The 27077-nt window shown below is 44.1% G+C and overlaps 1 protein-coding gene across 1 annotated transcript in view; it reads right to left on the bottom strand.

The window, feature by feature from the left end:
* CCM2L (CCM2 like scaffold protein) overlaps window positions 1-27077 on the bottom strand; it is a 110316-nt gene extending 83239 nt beyond the window's left edge. The window contains exon 1 of the mRNA XM_030212090.1: window positions 27015-27077. Within this exon, the coding sequence (XP_030067950.1) occupies window positions 27015-27044 (30 nt within the window). The 5' untranslated portion in view covers window positions 27045-27077. The remainder of the gene's footprint in view (window positions 1-27014) is intronic.

Raw genomic sequence — 27077 nt, 5'->3', positions numbered from 1 at the left:
GTGTGCATGCCTTTTGGGGGAGAATTCGGGGTTACATGAATACAACCCTGGGGAACACAGTAGTTGGGACCTGGGATCATTTTATACTAGATACGCAGACAGCATTTAACACACAGGCTATAGGAGCTAGGCTTTGGTGCCGTAAATTATGTCTAGTAGCTCGAAAAACTATACTACAGAGCTGGGTGTCTCCAGACCCACCTGCATATTGGCAGTGGAGAAACCAGATTCATTTATTAGCCACGTGGGAAGCTAGAGAGGTGAAAGGGTCCCCGAAAAGGAAAAAGGATTTCTTGCAAATCTGGAATCCGTATATAGACAGTTTAAGCCCTCGTGGGCGCAGCTTACGCCTTAACCTGCTGTAATACCAATGAGCTCGATGGAGGAGTCCCTGAGCCCGGTCTCGAGCGGCAGAGGATAGAGGCTCCTTGGGGGGGGGGGACCCACCTGGATATAAGAACCAAAGTCCAGGGGGGGGGAGTGGAGAACGCGGGGGGAAAGTGGGGGGAAGGGGAAGGGAGGAGGGAAGGGGATAAAATGCTAAAAATTTGATGGCATATGTTATGATATTTATTTGATTGCATTATGATGTGAAAAGTTTGAATATGTTGTTATTTGTCTCCAATAAAAATATTGAAACATAGAATACAATACTGGCAAGCACATAGATCCGCATTAACAGACAACGAAGGAATAGCAGCTGACAGCTGATTGGAGTCAACCGCCAACTCTGAGCAACCTAAGTCCAAGGGCCCAATGGTTTCTAATATCATCTTTATTCTTACGGGGAGCCAAGAGTGTAAGTGCTTTATATAGTCCAGAAACCGAAAGACGGTCCCCCGGGATGAAATGAAAGAAGGCTCTGAGACGTCGACTATGTTAGGCTCAGAAAAGAGACAACAAGCAAACTGGAGGCAGGTTGGGCTTTATGATGAAAATTTCTTTAGTGGGTGTTCCATTAATGAGTATGTACAAAAGAAGAATAATTAAAATAAGGTAGATTGTCCACAAGAAAAGTGTAAAATGGTTACAAAAATAAACAGTTTAATTAGGTTAACAAAGCTGAGTCTCCTTCGAACAGCCTTTCCACTTCAAATTCCAATGTGATGCTCTCTCATTCTCTAATCTGCAAAAAATGAGCCGTACTCCTGTCCAGATGATGGTGCCTCTCTTGCTGTTCTCTCTTCTTTTTGCTGTTCTGTAGCCCTTTTCTCTTCAATAAGATGGTGTATAAATTGGGGCAAAGGTTAAGACCTGCAGTTCTCCTAAGCTCTCAGTAGGTGGCAACAGAGTTTCTAGAAGGGTGAAGTAACAAGCAATATAGTGGAAAACAGATATAAAATGGTATTACACTGGTACTACATTATTATTTAGAATGTTTGGAAAGGGTAATGAAATGTTGGCAGGAATGTGGGCAGCCAGAACCTTTCCTCTGTATATAGTGGGATTGTTATCAAATTCAAAGATTTTGGGAAGGAGTATTTAAAATTCTCAGTTTAATGTTATGGAAAGAGATCTTGATGTGTAAAGTGGCTGCCTTACTTAACAGTAGCCAGCAAATGCCAGTGAGGAGGAAGTGAAATTGTTAACTATGGGGGTTATGTATTTATTTAAAATCTTTATAAACCTTTTTTGGGGTGTACCCAGTCAAGATGGTGTACATATAAAACAAGCAATGACAATCAGAATAAAGATTTCATACAGTCAGACAGCAATATCAAAGACTGAAAGGAAGCAATTAAATAGGTGGAAACAAAAACTGATTTAGTTCTTTTCTATAAGTCAATAAAGGAAGTTTTAAAACATCAGGTAACTTATTCTACCATTCAGCTGCCACCACCCTAAACACTTTCCTCACCAGGCTTCCTTTTTATAACAAATTACACTAACAAATTACTTTGTAATGAGTGCAAAAGGTGATTTGGAGTGTACTTACATACTCAATCATACAGTAGAGTAGAAGTTTGTTTTTTAACACTTCAAAAGTCAGTATGTACTAATAATTTTAAAGCACATTGTTCTCTGATTGGCAACTAGTGCAGACCCTATAATAAAGGTAACACACTATCATTCCTTCCATTACCTACTAAATATCTAGATAACATGTTCTGCAAAAGCTGAAGTTTGTTGAATAATTTATCAGACATACTAATATACAATCCATTACAGGAGTTAACAATTATACATTGATCTACTATTCTAAATAAATCCAGTTCTAGAAACAGACACAATTTTTTTATTGCACTCAATTTAGAATATACATGATGGGTTACTTTAGCAATTTGTTGCTCAACCAACATCATCTTCCTTCAGAATTATTCCTACTTTAAGGGAAGATATGTGTTTTATCTCCTACCTTCATCTACCAGATTAGTTATGGCAGAAGTTGGAAACAACCAGCACCTCCTTTACTAGAGGAATTTCAAATGAAATAGAAGCATGTGTATGTGATGTCTAAACTTACAGTCTTGAGACACCATAAGATGGAAACATTTCAAAAGGTGTGGCATTTATTCACTGGACTGGAAAGCGAGGAGTAATGGTTCCGTTGTAAATTATGTTAAATCTAATTGATATAAGGAGCCCTTTGACAAATTTCAAGCCCAAGACAGCTCTTTTGATATACTGTCCTATATAATAATTCTCACCTCCAACAGGATGTGCTTGGGACCGTGCCTGCCGGAAGTGGTCTGCTAGGCAGGCACACACTGACCTCAGTGACATCAGTGACAGACAATTTGGCAAAGCAAAACAATCTAAGTGCTGGCCATTAGGACACAGGGTTGATAGGAGAGTTTTAAAAGACTGAAGGAACCGAAAGTGTTAAATGGGGGGAGGGGGGGAGTTCTGAACAACTGAAAGACATGAACATTTGGGAAAGGAAAACAATCTGAATGCTGGCCATTAGGACACAGGGTAGATAGGAGAGTTTTAAAAGACTGAAGGAAACGAAAGTGTTAAACTGGAGAAGGGGGGGGGGGGGGAGTTGTGAATGACTGAAAGACATGCAAATTTGGGACAGGAAAACAATCTCAATGCTGGCCATTACCACACAGGGTACATAGGAGAGTTTTAAAAGACTGAAGGAACCAAACGTGTTCGGGGGGGGGGGGGGGCAAGTTCTGAATGAATGAAAGAAATGAAAATTTACGAGAGGAACACAATCTGAATGCCGGGCATTTGTACACAGGGTAGATAGGACACTTTTTAAAAAAAATGAAGGACGTGAAAGTATTACATCTTGGGGGAGGGGTGAGGAGGAAAGCGGTGGGGTATCCGGATACTGGGCGTTAGGGCCATGGGGGTACATAGACTTTTGAAAGCCTTAAGGAACCCAAAGTGTGGGAAGGAGGAGGAAAAGGAGGGGAGGGAACTGGGTGAGGGGCATTAGGAACAGGGGAGGGGGCCCTGTCACACTCTCTCATTCTCACACACACACTGTCACACAGACAGTCTCACTCTGTCACACACCCGCACATTCACTCTGGCTCTCTCTCAAACATACACACTCCCAGGAAAACCTTGCTAGCGCCCGTTTCATTCGTTCCAGAAACGGGCCTTTTTTACTAGTTATAGCATATTGTTAGGCTAAATTGGGGAGGGGATAGTTTTAATTGGCATAATTATTTTTAATTGATATATTTTAATTGGCCTTTTTAAATTGTATAGGCAGAAAGGTGCTATGATTTATTTTTAAGTCTCTTTCTGATGGAAATTACCAGTCATGGTTGATTGTTTAAGCTCTGGAGCAGAGAAGCACATATTTTTTCTGGGAATATGCGGAGAACATGTCAGGTTGACCCAGATAAAATGCTTGTGCAGAAGTCAATGCACCTGCATGAAAGGCCACAGGCAGGACATCCCACCATAAGAAGAATCGTCAGTGCCTTTCCTTAAAATTAAAAAACAAAAGTTGTTTTTCTATACTGCACTGGCCAGCATGACGTGTATGTTCTAGTATATAAACAAGAACCATATATAAGGAAGTGGGGTACGACTGGTGGAGTGAGTGGGGAGGGGTAGCCAGGTTAAAGAACCAGCTTGTCTCGATGTCCCAACTCACCATACAATTTGGGATATTTGTACCCTGGTTTGGTCCCTGACCCAGTTTTGGTTTCTTTTATAGGATGGGAGGAGGGGTATACTTGTATGTTACACATGGAAAGCATTTATGATATGTATTTGATCTTGTGTTCTTGTTTATCTGGAAGTGTATTGCTTTACCTTTGAATAAATAAACATGGGAGGGGAAAAAAAGAACCAGCTTCGGAAGCTGAAAGCCGGAATGAAGGGCAGCCCATGATATCTGATCCCTTGCTTTGTATTTGGCTCCCTCCCCCCCCCCCCCAAATCCTCTGTCCATAAACCTCCACACCTCCCATTCTACATCCCTACCTGCTTGTCTACTGTCTCTTGTTGTTGCTCTGTTTGATCAGTTCCAGTTTGTCACTGTGCTGTGTGCTATTGCTGGTAGAGTGAATGTTTTGTGCTGCTGCTGTGTATGTGAGTACTGTTTGCTGATGCAGGAAAAGTGAGTGCTGTGTGCTGCAGCTGTGCATGTAAGGACTGTTTTCTGGTTCTGGGAGAGTGTGTGCTGGTGCTGGGTCTCAATAGGTGCAGTAGGTGGAGGTGTGCACAATGGTGTTACTAGGGCTAATGGATTGCACCTGTGGTAGTGGGACACCTGCACGTCAATCATGGATGCACTAAATGCTATTGTGGCTGATGCTTTGCTGGATGTAGATGAGAATTTTGAGGGGAGGCCCAGGAGGAGATATCCCTATCTGAGAGTATTTAGGCCCAGGACCTGCTTCCTGGACTTCACTGATCAGCAATGCTTTACTAGGTATCTCTTTGATAGGGCTGCCATTCAGCACCTCGGTGACCAGCTACAACCCCTCCTCCAGGCAAAATTGCCAGAATAATCCAGTGCCAGTGCACCTTAAGGTCACAGCCTCCCTGGCCTTTCTTGCCACCAGCACTTTTCAGTCAGTACTAGCAGTCAATACAGGCCTCACTCAGCCCGCCATCTCCCTAGTTCCTTAATGCCTCTGTCATCCACACCTCACGGTATATTACCTCCCCTACTACCGCCCAGGCCCTCTAGAACAACATGGCTCAGTTCTACGCCATAGATCACATCCCCTGTCATAGGCCTCATTGGCTACATACACATCGCATTCAGACCGCTCCCCCCTCCCCCTATAGAAATAGAAAATCATATCGCTCCATGTACATGTAGATCAAGTGTGATGCCCAGGGGGAGACTGTGGATGTGTGTGCTCAGTACTTGGGGTCTACATACTCCAGCACTCAGGAATCTACTGCAGGTTTCACCGAGGGGAGATCGCCAGTGACTGGCTCCTAGATAAGCAGTACAGGGATTCCTAACCCTCATACCCACTCCCTCTGCTAATGTCACAACATTCATCCCTCAAGATGCCTCCAGAATCCACACCCCTACCCCAAACTCCACATGGTTCCCATACCAGCCAATACACACCCATGTCTGTGATTCTAGTTTCCCTCTCAGGCTACCCCCTGCAAACCTGGCTCATGACTCCCATTGTCCACCTCCAAAATGAGGCAGAGGAGCAATACAACAAGATCCATAAGAATCATCGAATGGGCCTTTGCCCTTTGGCCAGCTGAAAAATAGATTTAGATGTCTAGACTGTTCTAGAGGGGTAGCTTTTCTATAACCTAGAAAAAGTTGCCAAGATCTTCATGGCTTGCTGCATGCTGTACAACTTGGCACAGCAAAGAAGATAGCCCATGCCAGAGGACACACAGCAGTAGCCAGACCAAGAGGATGATGACTCCCACCTCCTCCCGCCTACAGAGCTGACCAGGGATCATACCTGCTGGGGATCCGTGCCAGGCAAGCACTCATAAAGAGAAATATTTAGTACAGTCAAGTGCAGTATTTATTTGGGCTCACCATATGTTTTATATCTACCACCCCATCCCCTCCCTTCCCCAACACATACACCCCCTTCCCCACACATACACCCTCCTCCCTCCCCCGCAAACACCACTATAGCATGGAAATTAGGTGCCTCACAGCACTCCCCCTCCCCATCCCTTCTGGGGGCCACCTCTCCCATCCCTCCCTCTAGCTACTGGGGATGGTCCTGGCCTTGCAGGTGTGAACAGAGTGTCAGGGTCCTCCCCTGTGGGGCTCCCACTGCCTTCAGAGTTGTCAGTATATGCTACCTTTGCTGCTCCTTGGAAATCTAGCTATCTGGTTGGCATTGTGGCTGATCTGCTGCTGGGCCCAGCACCCAGCAATATCCTTTTGTGGATTAGGAATTGGTTATTGGACAGAAAATGGCCATTTTTCTCAATGAAGGAGGGTGAATAGTGGAATGTCGCAGGGACCAGTGCTATAATAAATGATCTGGAAATTGAAATGACAAGTGAGGTGATTAAATTTGCAGATGACACAAAACTATTCAAAGTTGTTAAAACACATGCATAGTAACATATAGTAACATAGTAAATGATGGCAGATAAAGACCAGTACGGTCCATCCAGTCTGGCCAACAAGATAAACTCATTTTACATAGTATGTGATACTTTATATGTATACCCGAGTTTGATTTGTCCCTGCCTTTCTCAGGGCACAGACCGTAAAAGTCTGCCCAGCACTATTCCTGTACTAAAGGTTCTGAAGCTAACGTTGAAGCCCCTTAAAATTTACACTCCAACCCATCCATATCTATTCAGCCATGATCAAGGCGCAGACCGTAGAAGTCCGCCCAGCACTGGTTTTACTCTCCAATTACCGGCGTCACCACACAATCTCCGCTAAGATTCTATAGTTCCATTCCTTCTAAACAGGATTCCTTTGTGTTTATCCCATTCATGTTTGAATTCCATTACCGTTTTCATCTTCACCACCTCCCACGGGAGGGCATTCCACGTATCTACCACCCTTTCTGTGAAAAAATAATTCCTGACATTACTCCTGAGTCTACCCCCCTTCAACCTCAATTCATGTCCTCTAGTTCTACCACATTTCCGTCTCCGGAAAAGGTTCGTTTGCAGATTAATACCTTTCAAATATTTGAACATCTGTATCATGTCGCCCCTGTTTCTCCTTTCCTCCAAGGTACACATGTTCAGGTTAGCAAGTGTCTCCTCATACAGTTTGCAATGCAAATCCCATACCATTTTTGTAGCTTTTCTTTGCACTGCTTCCAGTCTTTTTACATCTTTATCAAGATATGGCCTCCAAAACTGAACACAATACTCCAAGTGGGACCTCACCAATGACTTGTAGAAGGGCATCAACACCTCCGTTCTTCTGCTGGTTATACCCCTCTCTATGCAGCCTAGCATCCTTCTGGCCACGGCTGTTGCCTTGTCACAATGTTTCTTCACCTTCAGATCCTCGGACACTAACACCCCAAGGTCTCTCTCTTGAGTCGAGCTTACTAATCTCTCCCTTCCTATTCGGCATCTCTCTTTTGGGTTTCTGCACCTTAAATGCATCACTCTGCACTTCTTGGCATTAAATTTTAACTCTAGCTATTTGGGTGCTAAATCACTATAAACTGGTATACAATACGTACTAGTATGTTTCACTATTACTACCAGTATTCCTAATGTATCACATCAAGAAGCTTTTAGTATTCTATTTTTTTGTTATTTTTATATTGCAGTGCTCAGTATGTGTGGCTGTGCCTTATACCATTGATTACGGTAACTGCTGACAGCGCACCAACTTCAAACATTACCGCACTGGGCCTGCCTATCCTCCTTAGTTCATAGTCAAATCACTTCAGTTCTTAATGTAATAATACACTGATACAAACATTAAGGAAATAAATCTGCTTCAGGATATCTGTTAGCAAAGTCCACCACTGTCAATATATATCTTTTCCCAGCCCGGCTAGGGGCAGCTTGAGGCCCCACTATCCACAGCTATTCTCTCAAAGGGCTCACTGATAATGGGTAATGGTTTCAGAGGTGCCCGGGAGTGATCTTGGGTCTTACCCACTCTTTGGCACGTATCACAGGTTCGACAATAGTCAGCTACGGCTCGAGATACTCCTGGCCAATAGAAGTTCTGGGTCAATCTAGTGCATGTGCCTGTTACCCCCTGATGTTCTGCTTGTGGAATCATAAACATAACTTGGATACAGTATGTAGTATACTTACATCACTGAGGATTGAGGCTTGGCTGTTGTAGGTTATGACGAGTCTCTCCCATGCCCTTCTCTGGCCTGGTAGGCCAAAGTAGCATTTCTTCTTGCGTTGAAACACCTGGCAAGCAGTTTGGAGTCTTGGAAGAAGAAATTGGGCATACTCCTCTTAGAAGCCATTGCTGGAAATGTCCCCACAGATATAACATTGTGATATCATGATGTTTTTACATGCCAACGTCAAATCAGCGCTGATCAGTTTCTATATAGTGCAAGGAAATGTAGGTGTATTCTGTATACAGTATGGAAATTTAAGCGTGGAACGCTTATTGCGTGGAACAGGCAGGCATAGAATTTTAGGCACATAGGTGGAGAAACCATAGACTGCGTGTAGATTTAGTCAAAGGCACGGCACTAGGTGTCAGGTTTTCAAGGCAGAAACTAGGTTCGTGAGCCCTTGGGCCACTGCCGTGGAGCAGCAGTGGCAGGCAAAACCACCCCACACCAGAGACAAGGCAGCACTCTGACAGGAACAGCTAGACTTCACCTGCACTTGACCGCCGTTCCTCAGGAGTTGAACCCCTGAGTGCAGGCGGCCGGCAGGACTTACCGGACCGGGCAGGAACTGAATACCAACTAGGCTGAACAGAGACTGAGGGTCAGAGGGGAAAGGAATATAAAGGACAGGAACTGAAAGCTGACAAGCAGCCACTGAAACAGGGTACAAACACTGACAGAAAAGAGACAGGACTGAAAGCTACAGAGCAGCCACTAAGCCAGAACACAGACAGAAAAGAGTCAGGACTGAAAGCTGCCATGCAGCCACTAAGAAAGAAACACAGACAAACAGAAACTAGACCAGGGATACAGACCAGAAACAAGACTAGGAAATAAGCAATAAACCTAAGCTAAACTACACACAGACTAACCAGAACCGGACAAGAAACTCAAACAGGAAACCAGACTAGGCAGAAGTGCAACAAAGCACCAACAAACCAGGGACCTTAGACGATGCAAAGGCAAACACAGAAGTTTCCAGGTGATTAATAAAGCCCATCAGCTGCTGAAGTTCAGCTGCAGGAATCACAAGGCAGCTACGGGTGCTGTTCAGGCACAAACAAGAGAAGCAAGTCTGGAAGCCCGGAAGATCCGGACCGGACTGGGCTGGTCTGGAATGTGTGACAGTTCATAGCAGCCACCGGTTCTGGCCACCAGGGGGTGAGGTGAGCACAGACAAGGAAATGATTACGAACGTGACACTAGGCATATTCTAACTTTAGGCGCTGTTTATAGAATTTGATTAGGAGATATTATTTTACTGTGTGGATTTTTCCGGCATCATGTATAGAATCTAGCCCAAAATGTACTGAATTAGTCTAATAAAAAGGCATCAACATATATATTTTTTAAATGTATTAACCTTTAAACTGGACTAACAGTGCTATAATACTACTTCACCCTAAATTAAAAATAAAATTATTTTCTTTACTTTTGTTGTCTGGCCATTTTGTTTTTTTCTGATTATGTAGGTCCCAATCTCTAGTTACTGCTTTCATGTCCTCAATCTCTGGTTACTGCTTTCTTGTCTTCTCCTAGCTTTCTTTCTAGGGTCTTCTGTTCATTTATTATTCTTCTCTCTCCTCCTGTCTTCTTCCCTTCCTCTACTACATCCATCTCTGACACTGATCCTTTTCTTTCAGCTTCTATTTTTCAGCCTCTGTCCATTCAGGTTTCATTCATTCTTACTATCCAGTCTTCAACCTCACTTTTTCACTGTATCTACCTACAACTTTCCATATCTTTTCTTTACCGCCCTCCCATTCCCCTTCCTCTTATTCCCAAGTCTTTCATTTACTCTTCCATTCTCTCCCCCTGCCAATCAGCATTGCCCCATCTCTCTCTTCTCCTCCCCAGCATTACTCCGTCTCTTTCTCTTCTCCCTCATCCAACATTACCCTATCTATCTCTATCTCTCTCTCTGCCTCTTCTCCTCCATCTAGCATTACCCCGTCTCTCTCTGTCTTTTCTCCTCCATCCAGCATTACCCTCTCTCTCTCTCTTTCTCTCACTCACTCTCTCTGTCTCTTGTCCTCCATCCAGCATTACCCCATCTCTCTCTTCTCCTTCCTCCAGCAATATCCCATCTCTCTTTCTCTTCTCCTCCATCCAGCATTACCTTGTCTTTCTCTGCATCTCTTCTCACCCATCTAGCATTGCCATGTCTCTCTCTCTTGTACCTATCTAGCATTAACCCATCTCTCCCATCCAGCACTACCCTCTAAAGCATGGCTGTAAGGGGGTGTGAGAGGTTTAAGAGCCAGGCAAATGAGTTTTACTATTTACATTTTATGGGTTTGGTAACTATGGGGAGATGTGCAGTGAGGAGATCTGTTATAAGGTTCCTGGTTGGCTATTTGAGGCCCTAGGGGAAGCTGGGAGCTTGAGAGGTATGTGAGGCAAGCCAGAGGGGCAGTGTGGAAGGCAGCCTATAGGAGCCAGGGCCTGGTAAAGGGCACAAATTTTAACCAATCAGGAGGCAGGAGGTGGGGCAGCCCAGGGAAGAACTGGGAGAGAGAAGCAAGAAGCAAGGGAGAACAACCCCAAGCTTGTGGGAGGCTGTCGGCTGGGGCAGAGTGCGCTAGCCCTGACTGCATGCTGGCAGAGAGAGCAAACCCGGGCAGGAGAGGTGACTGGTAGACTGAAGGCAGGGAGAAGACCTGAGGAGTAAGGAGGCTGCAGGTCAAAAAAAGGCAAGCCAGCACAGAGGAGCTGCATGCTGTTGAGAGCACAAGCCTGAACAGAGGAGACAATAGCTGGAGGCTGAGAGAGGTGAGCCTGAACAGGAGAAAGAAAGCTGAACTGTGAGTAACCTGAGAGAATGAGAGCTTCAAGCAAATCTGGGGAAGTTTAGGGCACTGCAGGCAAGCAGAGGGAAGGAGGGATTCTGGAGCAAACTGGGACAAGCTGAGCTGCAGCAAGGCAGACAAGCTGGGAAAAGTTGCAATAGAATCCACAACAAAGACTAGCCCAGATGGCGAGCAAGGCAAAGGAGCCAGTGGGACTGTGCTGAGAAGCAGTGTCATGTTGGGCAGATCTACCATGGGAGAAGTGCAGGGCTTAGCTAGGTGTAATATTGCCCATGAGGTCTGTGCAGTGCTGAGGAGAGCAGGGCCAGCAAGAAGCTGGAAGAGAGTGGCATGGCTGGGGGCCCCACATCCCTGAAGAGTTCAGTCTACTACGTGTGAGTCCAGCCATGTATGCCCTGGTCCAGAGAGTGTGAAGCTGGTGTTGTGAGAGTTTGCTCGGTAAAGGGGAGTCCTGCCCTGAAGAGGAAACCGCCCCACCCAAGCCGTATGTCCAGACCCCTAGAAAGCCTGCATTAAAGTGTGTCCCAGTTGAAGCACCTACTCTAGTTCTAAAACCTGCCACTGCGCATGCCTCCTACCAGGTGCCCACCTCTGGGAGATCCTGCCTACCTCCCTGACAGTAGGTAGTAGGGGGTATAGTACATGTGGGAAAGAGAACCTGGAAGAGAATCTAAGGAAAATGGGGTGGGGAAATAAATAGGAAACTCCCCTGCTTATCTTTTTCTTTAAGTAGTTAGCTTTCACGGCCCTTGGCCAAAGAAATCACTGATTGAGGTTACAGTGCACTCATCAGAGACAGGGAGTGAGGGTTTTCTCTTTTTGTGTTTTTTTAAGTCAGGTTAGTAGGTACTCTGGAGTTCCTGAACTGGGGATCTGATGCCGATGCTTGAGGACTTCAAAGGTTCCCACTGCAAGATAGTGACGATGCTAGCGAAGATTTGCTATCGGTAATATCTTTGTATGCACACTAAGTCTAATAATAGAAGTCTCAGGCCTGAGCACACTGACTATCTCTATATACACACCTTAGGGTACTCACTCAACTAGGTTTGAATCACGTTAAGGTGAAAGAGTTTCTTTTTTCTTTTTTTGAAATACTATGTAAGGGTGTATTTGGGTATTTGATCTTGTTGCTGAGGTTTGTAGTCCTTGAGGTGGAGGGGCTGAGCTATAAGATATTTTGAGTTAAGTTTGAAATTGTTGAAATGCTAATTGCTGCCAAGTTGGACATCTTATTGCCATTATAATTTTTATTGCAAAGTACCATTCTGCTGCATTATCATCCTACCTCAACGAATGGTACTCAGTTACTGAAACATACTTGAACGCTACCATTTTTTTTCAATTACTATTAAAAGTTAAAAGATACGAAACAGAGAATAGGGTTAAATGGGCAGTATTCTTAATTGAGAAGAGTAGATAGTGGGGTTCCTCAGGGATCTGTGCTGGGACCACTGCTTTTTAACATATTTATAAATGATCTAGAGATGGGAGTAACTAGTGAGGTAATTAAATTTGCTGACGACATAAAGTTATTCAAAGTTGTTGGGCATCTAAATGGCACATGATGTTTAATATGAGCAAGTGCAAAGTGATGCATGTGGGAAAGAGGAACCTGAATTATAGTTATGTAATGCAAGGTTCCACATTAGGAGTCGCCAACCAGGAAAGGGATTTAGGCATCATCGTTGATGATACATTGAAAACCTCTGCTCAGTGTGCGACGGCTGCTAAGAAAGCAAATAGAATGTTAGGTATTATTAGGAAAGGAATGGAAAACAAAAATGAGGATGTTATAATGCCTTTGTATGACTCCATGGTGCAACTGCAACTCAAATATTGTGTTCAATTCTGGTTATCGCATCTCAAAAAAGATATAGTGGAATAAGATAAGGTACAGAGAAGGGTGACAAAAATGATAAAAATGATGGGACAAATTCCCTATGAGGAAAGGCTAAAGTGACCAGGGCTCTTCAGCTTGGAGAAAAGACGGCTGAGGGGAGATATGATAGAGGTCTATAAAATAATGAGTGGAGTGGAATGGGTAGACGTGAAGTGTTTGTTTCCAAAAATACTAGGACTAGGGGACACACAATGAAGCTACAAAGTAGTAAATTTAAAACAAATCAGATAAAATATTTCTTCGCACAATGTGTAATTAAACTCTGGAATTCGTTGCCAGAGAATGTAGTAAAAGTGGTTAGCTTAGCGGGGTTTAAAAAAAGCTTTGGATATCTTCCTAAAAGAAAAGTCCACAAGCCATGGACTTGGGGAAAATCCACTGCTTATTTCTAGAATAAGCAGCATAAAATGTATTGTACTGTTTTGGGATCTTGCCAGATACTTGTGACCTGGATTGGCCACTCTTGGAAACAGGATGCTGGGCTTGATGGACCTTCGATTTGTTCCAGTATGGCAATAATTATGTATTTATGCACTTATTATTATTATTATTCTTTAATAAAATATTTACTCATTTTTCTTGTCAAATCTCCTTTGTGGAAACCCCATAACCCGTGACCTTTTTCTGCTGAATTATTTACAAGTGTAATTCCACACTCCACCATTAGGAGGTTTATTAAACCTGTACTCTCTCTCTCTCTCTCTCTCTCTCTCTCTCTCTCTGACTTCTCCCACATGCAATATTACCCTGTTTTTTTTCTCTCTCTCTCTCTCTCTCTCACCCCATGCAGCATTACCCTGTTCTTTTCTCTCTCTCTCTCTTTATCTCTGTCACTTCTCCACCATGCAGGATTAGCCCATTCTTTCTCTATCTTTTCTCATCCCATGCAACATTACCCTGTTTTCTCTTTCTCTCACTTCTCCCCCATTCAGCATTAGCCTATTCTCTCTCTCTTTCTCTCTCTCTCTCTCCTCACCCCATGCAACATTACTCTGTTCTCTATCTCTTCTCACTCCATACAGCATTAGCCTGTTCTCTCTCTCTCTCTCCTCGCCCTGTGCATTAGCCTGTTCTCTGTCTCTCTCCTCACCCCATGCAGCATTAGCCTATTCTCTCTCTCTCCCTCCCTCCCTCTTCTCACCCCATGCAGCATTAACCTGTTCTCTCTCTATCTCTTCTCACCCCATGCAACATTACCCTATTCTCTCTCTAGCTCTTTTTACCTCATGCAACATTACCCTGTTTTCTCTCTCTCTTCTCACTCCATACAGCATTAGCCTGTTCTCTCTCTCTTCTCACCCCATGCAACATTACTCTGTTCTCTCTTTCTCTCTCTTCTAACTTCATGCAGCATTACTCTGTTCTCTCTCTCTCTCTCTTTCTCTCCTCACCCCGTGCATTAGCCTGTTCTCTGTCTCTCTCCTCACCCCATGCAGCATTAGCCTGTTCTCTCTCTTCCTCTTCTCACTCCATACAGCATTAGCCTATTCTCTCTCTCTCCCTCCCTCCCTCCCTCCCTCCCTCTCTCTTCTCACCCCATGCAGCATTAGCCTGTTCTCTCTCTACCTCTTCTCACCCCATGCAACATTACCCTATTCTCTCTCTATCTCTTTTTACCTCATGCAACATTACCCTGTTCTCTCTCTGTCTCTTTTCACTCCATACAGCATTAGCCTGTTCTCTCTCTCTTCTCACCCCATGCAACATTACTCTGTTCTCTCTTTCTCTCTCTTCTAACTCCATGCAACATTACTCTGTTCTCTCTCTCTCTCTCCTCACCCCGTGCAGCATTAGCTTGTTCTCTGTCTCTCTCCTCACCCCATGCAGCATTAGCCTATTCTTTCTCTCTCCCTCCCTCCCTCCCTCTCTCTTCTCACCCCATGCAGCATTAGCCTGTTCTCTCTCTACCTCTTCTCACCCCATGCAGCATTAGTCTGTTCTCTCTCTATCTCTCTTTCTCTCCTCACCCCGTGCATTAGCCTGTTCTCTGTCTCTCTCCTCACCCCATGCAGCATTAGCCTGTTCTCTCTCTTCCTCTTCTCACTCCATACAGCATTAGCCTATTCTCTCTCTCTCCCTCCCTCCCTCCCTCCCTCTCTCTTCTCACCCCATGCAGCATTAGCCTGTTCTCTCTCTACCTCTTCTCACCCCATGCAACATTACCCTATTCTCTCTCTATCTCTTTTTACCTCATGCAACATTACCCTGTTCTCTCTCTGTCTCTTTTCACTCCATACAGCATTAGCCTGTTCTCTCTCTCTTCTCACCCCATGCAACATTACTCTGTTCTCTCTCTCTCTCTCCTCACCCCGTGCAGCATTAGCTTGTTCTCTGTCTCTCTCCTCACCCCATGCAGCATTAGCCTATTCTTTCTCTCTCCCTCCCTCCCTCCCTCTCTCTTCTCACCCCATGCAGCATTAGCCTGTTCTCTCTCTACCTCTTCTCACCCCATGCAGCATTAGTCTGTTCTCTCTCTATCTCTCTTTCTCTCCTCACCCCGTGCATTAGCCTGTTCTCTGTCTCTCTCCTCACCCCATGCAGCATTAGCCTGTTCTCTCTCTTCCTCTTCTCACTCCATACAGCATTAGCCTATTCTCTCTCTCTCCCTCCCTCCCTCCCTCCCTCTCTCTTCTCACCCCATGCAGCATTAGCCTGTTCTCTCTCTACCTCTTCTCACCCCATGCAACATTACCCTGTTCTCTCTCTGTCTCTTTTCACTCCATACAGCATTAGCCTGTTCTCTCTCTCTTCTCACCCCATGCAACATTACTCTGTTCTCTCTCTCTCTCTCCTCACCCCGTGCAGCATTAGCTTGTTCTCTGTCTCTCTCCTCACCCCATGCAGCATTAGCCTATTCTTTCTCTTTTTTCTCACCCTTCTTACCCCATACAGCATTACCTTGATCTCTCTCTCTCTCTTTTCCTACCCCATGCAGCAGTACCCTGTTTTCTCTCTCGCTTCTCCCCATGTGGCATTATCCCATTCTCTCTCTGTCTCTTCTCACCCCATGCAACATTACCTTGTTCTCTCTCTCTCTCTGTCACTTCTCTCCCATGCAACATTATCTGTTCTCTGTCACTTCTCCTCACACAGTACTACCCCATTCTGTCTCTTTTCCCCCATTCAGCATTAGCCCGCTTTCTCTCTCTTCTCATCCCATGTAGCATTTACCTCCATTCTCTCTCTCTTTCTCTCCCATCCAGTACTACCCTGTTCTCTGCCTGTTCTCCTTTCTCTCTCTCTCCCTCTGCTCCTTCTCTCCCCTATCCAGCATCTTTTGCTTTCTCTCGCTCCATGCTTTCTACTCCCCCTTGATCCCCCTCTTACCACCTTCCCTAGATGGGACAAGCTAGAAGTCAGTGATAAAATCAATGTAAAGACAAGTGGGACCAGTTTCCTGTGCACACTGTTGCTAGTTCTGCTGGTCATTCCCCTTCAATGCAGGAAGTTTACATCAGAGAGGATGTGACCATAGAGCTAGCGGTGGCGCACCCAGGAAACTGGTTCCGTGTGCCATCACATTGATTTTGCTGCTGCTGATGACTCGGGAGGACAGTGGAATCTGCATCAGTGGCAGTAAGAGGGAAGGAAACTAAGGAAGGTCACAGTTGGGCTAGGAAGGCTTAGCCTCCTCACACCTCTTATACCAGCTGCCTATGACTTCCTCCCAGGCCCTCTCAGCAGCAGGCTGCTCCGCGGCAGGTTGGACGGCAGCTGGTGGATGACCTTTGTGTTTAAAAGGTTCATAATTGAGATCAACACATCTTACATGACTTGCATAGTGGTGCAGCTGGCTATTGGTAGACAGGGACAGGGACAGGGACAGCTGGGGGCTATTGGTTGTTATCTGGGGTACATCTATGATCAGTGGCACCAATGAAATGAGATAGCAGGGAACCCCAGAGCCATTGATATGATAGCTGTTGTCCTCTAAGAGGGTTGTCTCTCTACCAGCACGCAAAATCGGTCCTGGCCCTGCTGGAGGGTCCTGAATGAACAAACACTGGCTGAAAGATAGTATACTACTGCACTGTTGCAGGGAGGAGGATATTGTTACAGCTCTTGTCAGGGATGTGGGTGTGTGTGTGTTGCCATGCCTATGCGGCCTACAGCTGACTGGGAGATGGCAAGAGACCCTGTCATCCTTCTGGCCATGCTGGGACCCCCATGAGAAAGACAGTTTACATACTGCAAGATAGGAAACCTAGCTTTGGGGGCATCTATCTGTGGTGTAATGATGCTAGCTGGTTTGGGTCCCTCACTGATGCCAGTGGCTGCACATCACCGCATGACTCATGGACATGCTCTTGGGAGGACTGGGGTGGGTGGGGGGGAAAGAGTATGCATAGATGGTATTTCCTAAGGAAGGGTTTGTGTCCCACAAGGGCCCCCTGCTTTGGCTCTGAGGGATGTTTCACGGGGCAGCATACCTAACTTCGGACCTCACTGTGGTATATATTATGGTGTGGGCTCTAGGGCATGAAAGGCCATCCATTCGGGTGGCAACTTGTGCTCCTACAGCCCTCTGTGATCAGTGTATTCTCCTGTTTGAACACTCCTTTGTTAGGTATGTGTGTGGCATAGGGGTTAGGGCTTTGGGCTATCAATCCAGGGGGTGTGGGTTTGGTTCCCACTGTGGTAGTTTTTGTGTACTTTTTTAATTACCCTGCCATAGCTGCTGCAATGTGCTAGGTAGCTGTGTGTGACATGGTGGCCACTATTCTATTGGTCACAGTTGGGAGTTTCCTTCCTTCCCCCTCCCCCTTCCTTTTCATGTCATGTCATAGGTTTGGGGTTGGCTACAACACATTCTAGTGGATATGGTGGTTGTGGGCACATTGTAATGAGGGTAGCTGCATACTCAGGCTTTGATCCAGGACAGAACTGTTATAGGGGTGCAATGTCAGGGATACTTATGTTGGGCCCTGAGGCACTTCCTCATGCACTGGATGAGGCCTGGGTCTTCCTGCTGTATGCACCTGTACTGGTGCTTGAGCACCTCAAGGTCACGGTGGAAGCCAAATCCTCTGCAAAACACAAGTTGGTGAAGCAGGGTTCAGGTGAGGGGGCTTCTTGGCTTCACATACATATTTTTTTAAATGATGTGCAATGCTCCTCACATAGTTTGTGTCAGATGGCAATAGCCAGATTTGGGGGGAGGGGGGCTGGGGGTATGCAGTATACAGGCACAAGTGCTGTGTGAGCTGCAGTGGCAATAGGGACAGAGGATGGCATGGTGCCCTTTCTGTGGAACATGTGCATTGTTGCTGGGAGGTGGGGATGAACACGGGGTAAAACAGGTATGCATTTGGGTGGCTGCATGTACTTTTGTGAGCTGCTGCCAACATTGCCATCAGTATATAGGTGTTAGGCAGCATGCTGGGGCTGGGGGAAATGTTATGGAGTCAAGAAATGTGCAGCCCCCTCATTTCTGCATTTAATGGTTTGTAGAGGGGACCCCATGGGTACTGGGGAACATGTTCTGGGTTGTTCTGCAGATGTGGGCCATAGGGAAAGGAGATGGGACGTGATATACCGTCTTTCTGTGGTTACAATGAAAGCAGTTTACATATTATATACAAGTACTTATTTTGTACCTGAGAAAATGGAGGGTTAGGTGACTCGCCCAAAGTTTCAAGGGACTGCAGTGGGAATTGAACCCAGTTCCCCAGGTTCTTAGGCTGCTGTGCTAACCACTAGGCTACTCCTCCACTCAGAGGGGAGGTGGGGGGGGGGGGGGGGCTGATGGTCTTCTTTCAGAACTTACTGTATCTGACCCTGCCTGTTTATGGTGCTTGCACATGCCTGGTGATGTGATCCTTGGGGGTACTGCTTCACACTCACCTTTCCAGGCTGCTCCTGATAGATTTCCATACCCTCATTGAGATATTGTGTGGTGGCAGGTGGTAGTGGTGGCACTTAAATATTTCTCGGGCACAGGAGGAGCAGGAGCTCAGACTCCTCCATAGAGAAATTGGTCTCTCTGTGCACTGACATTGCTGTTCACAATGAGGAACATCTTTCCATGTGCAGAGGTGTATATGCACATTTTGCACATGGACGGAACGTCCTGCCATTGCCATGGATGTTTTCTCTGTGCAGGAATTACTACCGCCATTCCATGATTTCCATAGTGTATTTCCGATTTGCAGAGACATTTATCTTAAAATGCCTCTAATGCTTGCAGTGCGTCTTTTTATTAAACATTTTTAAAATGTAATTTTAAATATCAAAAAAGTTTATTTACCCTTTCCATTATGGACTTAGGTTTTTTGCGTGTTTTCAGATAAAAGTTTTTTTTTCCCATTTGAAAGTCATATAAAAAATGCCCCTCTTAATGATTAAAAGCATTTTTTTCTCATTCAAAATTAATTATTCACCACATATCCATTCAGAATATACGTACTCCGTAAAAACACTGAACAAGAATGCAGATATTTTCAATCATGAGGCCACACATAAAATCAGCAGACCAGGCTAGGCTGAATTCTGCTTGCTGAGTGTCCAGGCTCACACACAGCTAGTTTCAGGTGATATGGATACAGTTGAAAGGCTGTTGCAATAGAAACAGCAATTTATAGCCATTATTGATATTTTCATTCTTTGAAAATCACCAAACCTCTAGGCTCTTAAAAATAATGGAAGGCTCAAAAGTAGCTAGCATTGAACCTTTTAACATGGCTGAGCCTGCTGGCACTAAGGGGGTTAAATCAGGGTGGATGATTAAAAGAACTGGGGAGGTAGGATTAGTTGTAAGAAAGAGCAGTCAGCAGGGAGAATGTAGATTGGTGGTGGGGGAGTAGTAGGTGGATTGATTGGGGGGGGGGGGTCTTGAGCACAAGAGATTTTCTGGAGTGCTTTTGCTTTTTGTGAGGGTAGGTGAGGAGGGAAAGGTGTTGTTGGTTCTTCTGAGAATTTTTTTGTCCCTCTCAGCCCTTCCCTTTTATGGGTTCTGGTGGTGGGATGGTGGTGGGAAGTTTGCTTTAGGGAGAATTTAGGTTTTGAGTGGTTGGTCGCAGCTGGGCAGGAAAAAAGGGATGATATCTGAGACTGTGGATTATGTGTCTAGCAAAAGAGGGACTTTAACAAGTTCAAGTGAGTCTCTGCCTTGAGTGGATTGCAAGTTTGTGCACTGAAGTATCACAGGCCCCTTGTTACATAAGATGTGATGGGGTTGACATTCAAAAGATTTTAAAATTAAAAAATTTGGTAATTCAAAAGATTTTGTCAGGGTAACTTTTGCTTTTTCCTGAATAAATCTTAAAATCTGAATTTCATTTGCTGCCTTGCCCACTAGTTAACTTTAGTCTGTCCAAATTATTTTGCCAGCCAAAAGTGAAATATGAGGCATGCCAGGGGTTCATTAAAACTTTAACTGGATAGCAATGATATTCAGTGCTCTGTAGTTAAACCTAACCAGTTAAGTCTAGTCAAGAAAATAGCTATCTTAAAGGGAATTTCTTGCTATCTTGCAGTGATTTCTTTTTTGGTGGGCATCCGATAAACATATCTGAAATAATTTTTATTTTCAGACACACGCCAAGTGGCATTTGACGCATGTAGGTCATTACTGCATGGTAACTGTGTGAGACTTTACTGCTAGATCAATAGCTGGCAGCAAGGTCTCAGACCCAAAATGGACATGTGGCAATTTTCATTTTGCCGCACGTACATTTTCAGCAAAAATGTTAAAAAAACATTTTTTACAGGTGCGCTGAAAAATGATTCTGCGCATGCCCAAAACACATATCTACACTCCCACAGGCCATTTTTCAGCATGCCTTTGTAAAAGGGCCCCTAAGTTAACTGGGTAAAGATATTACACCAACTTATTTTTTTTATTTATTTTTTTATATTTTCACAGATTAATCAAGAATACTCTTGATAAAGAAAAGATATAAAATAAGAATATTAACATCATATTGTTCAATTATACAAGAAGTAAATAATCTTCTTTCCGATCTCTAGCCCACAAACAAGAGGGATACCAAGGTACAATTTCAGGAAACTAATTTCACTTAGATAAGTAAAGGAAATAGAAGAGAGACCATTCATATAATACTACGGAGTAGATGACGATATTGTTACTGGTTGTGTAGCCCTTGAATCTAAAAAGAGGTTAAATGTGTTGGATCATAAAATACATATTTAACCGAATTTACTTTCAATACACACAAGGAAAGGTCAGCCAAAACAGACCACCCATTTGCAAAACCCTAGGGCGAAGCTTAAGAAAAAGTTGATGCCGCTTTTGGGTTGTTCTAGCAACATCAGGAAACATTCTGATCTTATAGTTCATGAAAAGTTCTTCCCTGTGTCGGAAAAATTGCTTTAATATCCAATCTCGATCAGGTTGTAAAACAAATGTTAGAGTTGCTGGTTTAATACTTAGCTCATCTTCTTCAATCAATTGTGTGAGATTTAGAGTATCAAAGGAAACGTGAGCTCCTTCCACAATAGGTTGATTTGTATCTTTCTTTTTATATGGTAGCAAATAATATATCTTCGAAGTTAGTGGATATGCTTGTTCAGGAATCTACAGTATCTCATGCAAATATTTTTTAAAGGTGATAAGAGGAGCTATTGATGGTATTTTAGGAAAATTTATCAAATGTAGAATATTAGCTCTCTGTTTGTTTTCCACATTTTCAATTTTATATTGCAACACTTTTTCTTTTATAAGGCTCATATGAACTTGTTGAAGATTATCTATTTTGCCCATATTAGATTCAATATTTTTTTCAACAGTTACAACTTTTCTTTCCAACATAGCTATTTTTTCTAAAGGAGCCTTAGCACATTGGCTCACAGTAATCAGTGTTTGTAAAAAAAAGAAGTTTCCAAGCCCAATAAGCTTCCCATATGGTATCAAGGGTGATTTTTTTGAGGCATCTCAGGCAAATAAAACTTACTAAGAGATGCAATTTCTGTCTCCTTTCCTTCCGAGGGCTGTCCTTCTCCTGCTGCCTTGGAGTTAAACAAAACGCTGGCTCCTGCCAGTACCTCCACCTCCTGGATGGAAAAAGCTGGCGCTCCTAACCCACGGCCTGCCCCCGCAGAAGGAAGCGTACCCGGAGCGTCATCGCATGGGGCCTCCAGTGCACATCGCGGATCTAGCGCCGGCATAGGCGGTGGACTCCGAAGGTCGGGGCTAAGCGAGATGTCAGTCTCAGGCTGGAGGAGCGGGTCACCTACTACCGCGCCTCCCAGCAGAGAGAAATCTTGCCCCAAAGAGCGTCCAGTTGCAGTGAAGCGGTCCATCGGTCCAACCTTATTTATTTTTTATTTTAAAAAAATTATAGGCCACACAGCCTAAGGGAATTGTTTACTAAAGCTTAACTAGAGTTATCTGCAGCACGGCCCATTTTATTCCTATGGGTCCTGCTGCAGATAACTCAAGCTAAGCTTTAGTAAACAACCCCCTAAGATTCTTGGCAGTGTACACAATAACAAATGTAAAATAAAAATATATAAATTATATAAAACTAAGCTAAATACATAATCAATAAAGCTAAAATAAATAATCAATAAACAACCATACATGAAACAAACTGGGCCTCATATCATACTATAAAATTCTGTGCATGGTACTTTATCTCAAACATAACATTAAGCTAAACCTCCATAGGCCTGTCTAAACAAAAAGGTCTTTAAGGACTTTTTAAAGCATTCATGACGTTTTTGACAGCATTCCACAGCTTTGGTCCTGCAATATAAAAACTGAGGACCTATATTCATCAAGTTTCACAGTATGAAAAGAAGTACATCTAGAAGAGTTTTAGCAACTGATGTCAAAGGCCTACTGTAGATGACAACTCCTATGGGCTTTATCTCATTTGCTGCACGGGAATCACTAATGCATCTTTGTAAAAGAAGCCCTAAGTTAGTCATTATTGATTGCTGGAATATTATTATTTAAAACTTTAAATATTAAAGATATAATTTTACATTTGATCCTTCATTCCACAGGAATCGGGGGAAATGTGATCACATTTAGAACAACCAACAATTAAATGGGCACATGCATTTTGTGCATTTTTTAAGGCCTTTAAAATTTGTACTGGAAACCCAAGAAACAATCTATTACAATAAAGTGTAAAATTCTGAACCACAGTTCTACAATTAAATGGTAACAGATCATCATGCAATCTAACAAATCTTAATTTATTAAAATTTATCTGTACAACTTTGCAAAGATGAGGTCTTATAAACAGAGAGAAATCCAACAATACATCTAAGTTCTGAATTTTTAATGTCATTAATTACACATAAGAATAAGAACAGCTATACTGGATCATACCAATGGTCCATCTAGCCCAATATCCTGCTGTTGAATGAAAATCAGATAACACTAATGTCTGAGTTTTAGCTATATTTAAATGTAAACAATTTGCTTTCATCCATGAATTGATCTCAAGCAAAACATTTTAAATTTGATAGCTTCTATAACTTTTTTGATCAAGAAAAAGAATTGAATATTGTCTGCATAAATTTTAAATTGAAGAAGCAATTTGCAGAGAGTACACAAAAATACTAAAGAGTATAGCAGAAAGAGATGATCCTTGTGGTACCCTATAAGGGGCATTAAACCAAGAACTCTGCAAACCATTTACCACTGAAAGTTTATATGAATCCAAAAAAGAACTAACATAGTAGAACATGATGGTCGATCTAGTCTGCTCAGTGCAAGTTACGTTCTTGTCATGACCAATATTGGCACCACAAATAGTTCAGTCACACAATCATGGAAGAGTGGTTTTATAATTTTGGTTGCAGCTTAGCCATGTTTATTGCCAATTAAACCAGCAATCCAACAATGTTGCAAACTGACATTTTACTCACTGTCAACTTTAAAGCGCAAGTACTTACATGTAGCAGGTGTTTTCCGAGGACAGTTTTCTTTTGCAAAAGGAAGTACCTAAAATAGAATCCCCACCCTTCCTCCCCTGGTGGAATAGGCTCGACCTCATGGTCCTTCAGAAGGGCTGAGAGTTCCTCTGCAAGTACCTGCCTGTGCTGAGAGCTGAACAAATGAGCTCTCGGTGGGCAATTTGGAGGTTTGAGATACCAATTGAGGCCGTATCTGATATGGACTATTTGAAGAATTCACCAGACGGAGGTTATAAGAGGCCACCTTTCATGAAAAAATGTTAACTTTCCTCCGACCGGCAAGTTGTCTGGGATGGACACTTTTACTGCAGCTATACTCTGCTGGAGCCAGCCAAAAGCTTGACTCTTGCTTTGCCTGGTGAACAGCAGGGGCCTTAGGCACACATTGTTGACGTGAACAAGCACGCTGGGGTTGAGCCTGAGTAGGCTGGCGATCCAAAGGGTTGTACCTATCTAGGACAGTAATAGGCTTGCCAAAAGTCCTCCTAACTGAGGAGACTGATACAGAAGGTGCCTGGCAGGAGAGAGAAGAGGTGGTATCAGTGTGTTTTTTAATTTGGTCTGCGACCTCCTCAACCTTCTCTCCAAAAAGATTATCTCCCTTGCATGAGGCATCCACCAACCTCTGTTGAACAGAATGTTCCAACTCAGAAACACGCAGCCAAGAGAGTCTGCGCTTTGCTACACTTTGAGCAAGAATCCTGGATGCCACATCAAAAAGTGTCGTAAGTGCCCTTGGCCAAGAACTTTCAATACAATACTTTCAATTTCTGCTGCTTGACCAGCTAACAAACTGACTCGGCCTGCTCTAGAGGGAGCGTCTCAGCCAGGTCAGAAAACTTGCACACCTAATTTCACGAGTGGATTCGGGAAATGAGCATCGAAGCCTGGTACATCTTCCTCCCAAAAGAATCCAGGGTTCTAGCTTCTCTGCCTGAGGGTGCTGAGGCATAGTCCCTGGAACTCCTGGCTCTTTTGAGAGCGGATTCCACCACCATGCAATTGTGAGGCAACTGAGGCCTATCAAAACCAGGTGCACTGTGGATCTGATACTTGGTGTCAATCTTCTTGGGCATGATAGGGACTGACAGTGGGGACTCCCAGTTCCTGATGAGGACTTCTTGAGTACCTCATGGAGAGGGGCAGTCACAGCCTCCTTAAGAGGAGATGTGTAGTCCAGGACCACGAGAATCTTGGCCTTGGTCTCATCCTCCACCTCCAAAGGAAATGGAATGGAAAAGTATCTTGGATCCTCCTAAGAATCCCATGAGTGCTCCTCTTCAGTGTCAGACAATACTTCGAGTGTCAGGACCGAACCTGCTTCAACATGGAGGAACCACATCCTCAAGAGTGGTGTCAAAGTCGGCTCCCACCTCGACTCCAGCGAAGCTTCCTCCACTGACATTGAGGGAGTGCCGGCTTGGGTGGCAGTAGACACCGGGACCATACCACAGGCTGAGGGCCAAGCAGGGCTGCAACGGGAGGCAGGGTAGGCACAAGCACCCCCGATGCACGCCATTGCATGAGGCCATCCAGCAGCTCGGGGAGCAAGGCCCGGATGTGCTCATCGAGGGCCGACTGCAGGCGCAGGTTGCAGAACTGCCAGGGTCAATACAGGAGCAGGGTCTTGGCTGCTGGGAGACTGATGCTTTGGCACCTCCTGTCTGGAGGGGAGTGGTCCTCCCAGTGCTGATGCTTCTCGGGTGCCGAATTTTTCGACATCCCGGAGCTCCTGGCACCATGCATGGAGGACGACTGATGACTATACTTCTTGGCCTTCTACTGAAGTGTGTCACTGAGGCTGGTCCGTGCCGACGAGGATGACGTTGAATCCACACGTCACCTCGGGATCAGGTCCAACGATGGATGGTCCCAGGTGCCCTGTACAGCAGGAGGCCTCAGGGCAGGTGGAGACCCACTCAATGCTTCACTGCTCCCAGTGTCTAAGGGTCTAGCAGCAGCCATGCTTACCGACACTGCCGATGCCGGTTCAAAAAATCCTCTCTCGAGCCTCTTCGGAAACCTGGATCCTCTTCTTCATGCGAAGACAGAGAACACAGTTACTGAGGCTATGCTCGGGCCCAAGATACTGTAGACACCAAGAATGTGCGTCTTTCCCAAAGATTGTCTGATTGCACCGGGTACAGCGCTTGAAGCCACTGGGAACCTTAGTGGACATGGAAGAAAAAACTTTCTCGGCTAAATTAAATGAAGTGATGGTGCCTAAAAAAAGAGGCAAGGCATGGCAAAAAGGAAAATTCCCGGCCGAAATCAATACCTAAAAGCGGCCTGATGATGACGGAAAATAAAAGGAAACTTAAACCCAGGCAAAAATCAATAAAACTTAAAGGAAAAATAAAAGGACGGAGGTTCCACAACATGAATACAATAAAGGAAGAAAAAATAAATGAAAAATAGCTGAAAGGCACAAAAATGCTCTCTAGGACCGAGCAATGTGAGGAGATGGTAAAACAAAACACGCTCTCACCTCACCATGGTAGAAAAAGAACTGAGACCGCGTTCTTGTGACGGGTGGGAAGACACTTGCGCATGCGTGGTGGAGCATGTCTTGTGCTCCTTTGCTTTCTTTCACAAGTCTGCCCTTCCCCTGTCCCTCCCTCCACCACTTTTCCCCATAGAAGGGGATCTTCAGCAAAGGGGAAGAAAATGCTATGCTGAAAGAGAGCAATTAATAAACCCTAATAAATATAAATTGCCTGACTGTCTATGGGAAAAAAAAGATAAGTGAATCAGGCCCTCAGGTCTCCCTTCATCTGGCATACCACTAATCATTAAAGAGGATAGATTTCAATAAACATTAAAAAAGATGATCATCCATGACAGTAAACGTTCTTCATGACACAGTTCACACTTGCATCACACTAAAGGTCAGATTTACAAAAGGAGTCTTTGCTGATAAGAAAAATTAGAATGCTTTTATGATTCACTTATATCCTGATATTGACATCTTTTGCTCATGTTGTTCTGATCTGAGGACGAAGGATCTGGGCTTTAAAAGGTAATCATAGATAGCATTTTATTTTCCTTTTTTCTTTTATTTAATTTTTATTTATTACCTCTAAAGCGGATTAAGATGGTACCACACTATAGAGAACCATAAAAATAAAGGCTAGTCCTATGTAGCTCCACAAAACAGTTTTTCTTTCTTAAAAAAGGACACATTTAATATATTTCCTTACTTACTTTCTTTCTTTTTTTAGATTCATACTCCATGTCCTGCTTCCTCCTGCTCTGTTCCTGTTCTGC

Source organism: Microcaecilia unicolor, chromosome 8, assembly GCF_901765095.1.
Source record: "Microcaecilia unicolor chromosome 8, aMicUni1.1, whole genome shotgun sequence".
NCBI lineage: Eukaryota > Metazoa > Chordata > Amphibia > Gymnophiona > Siphonopidae > Microcaecilia > Microcaecilia unicolor.
This window is presented reverse-complemented; position numbering and strand designations above follow the sequence as displayed.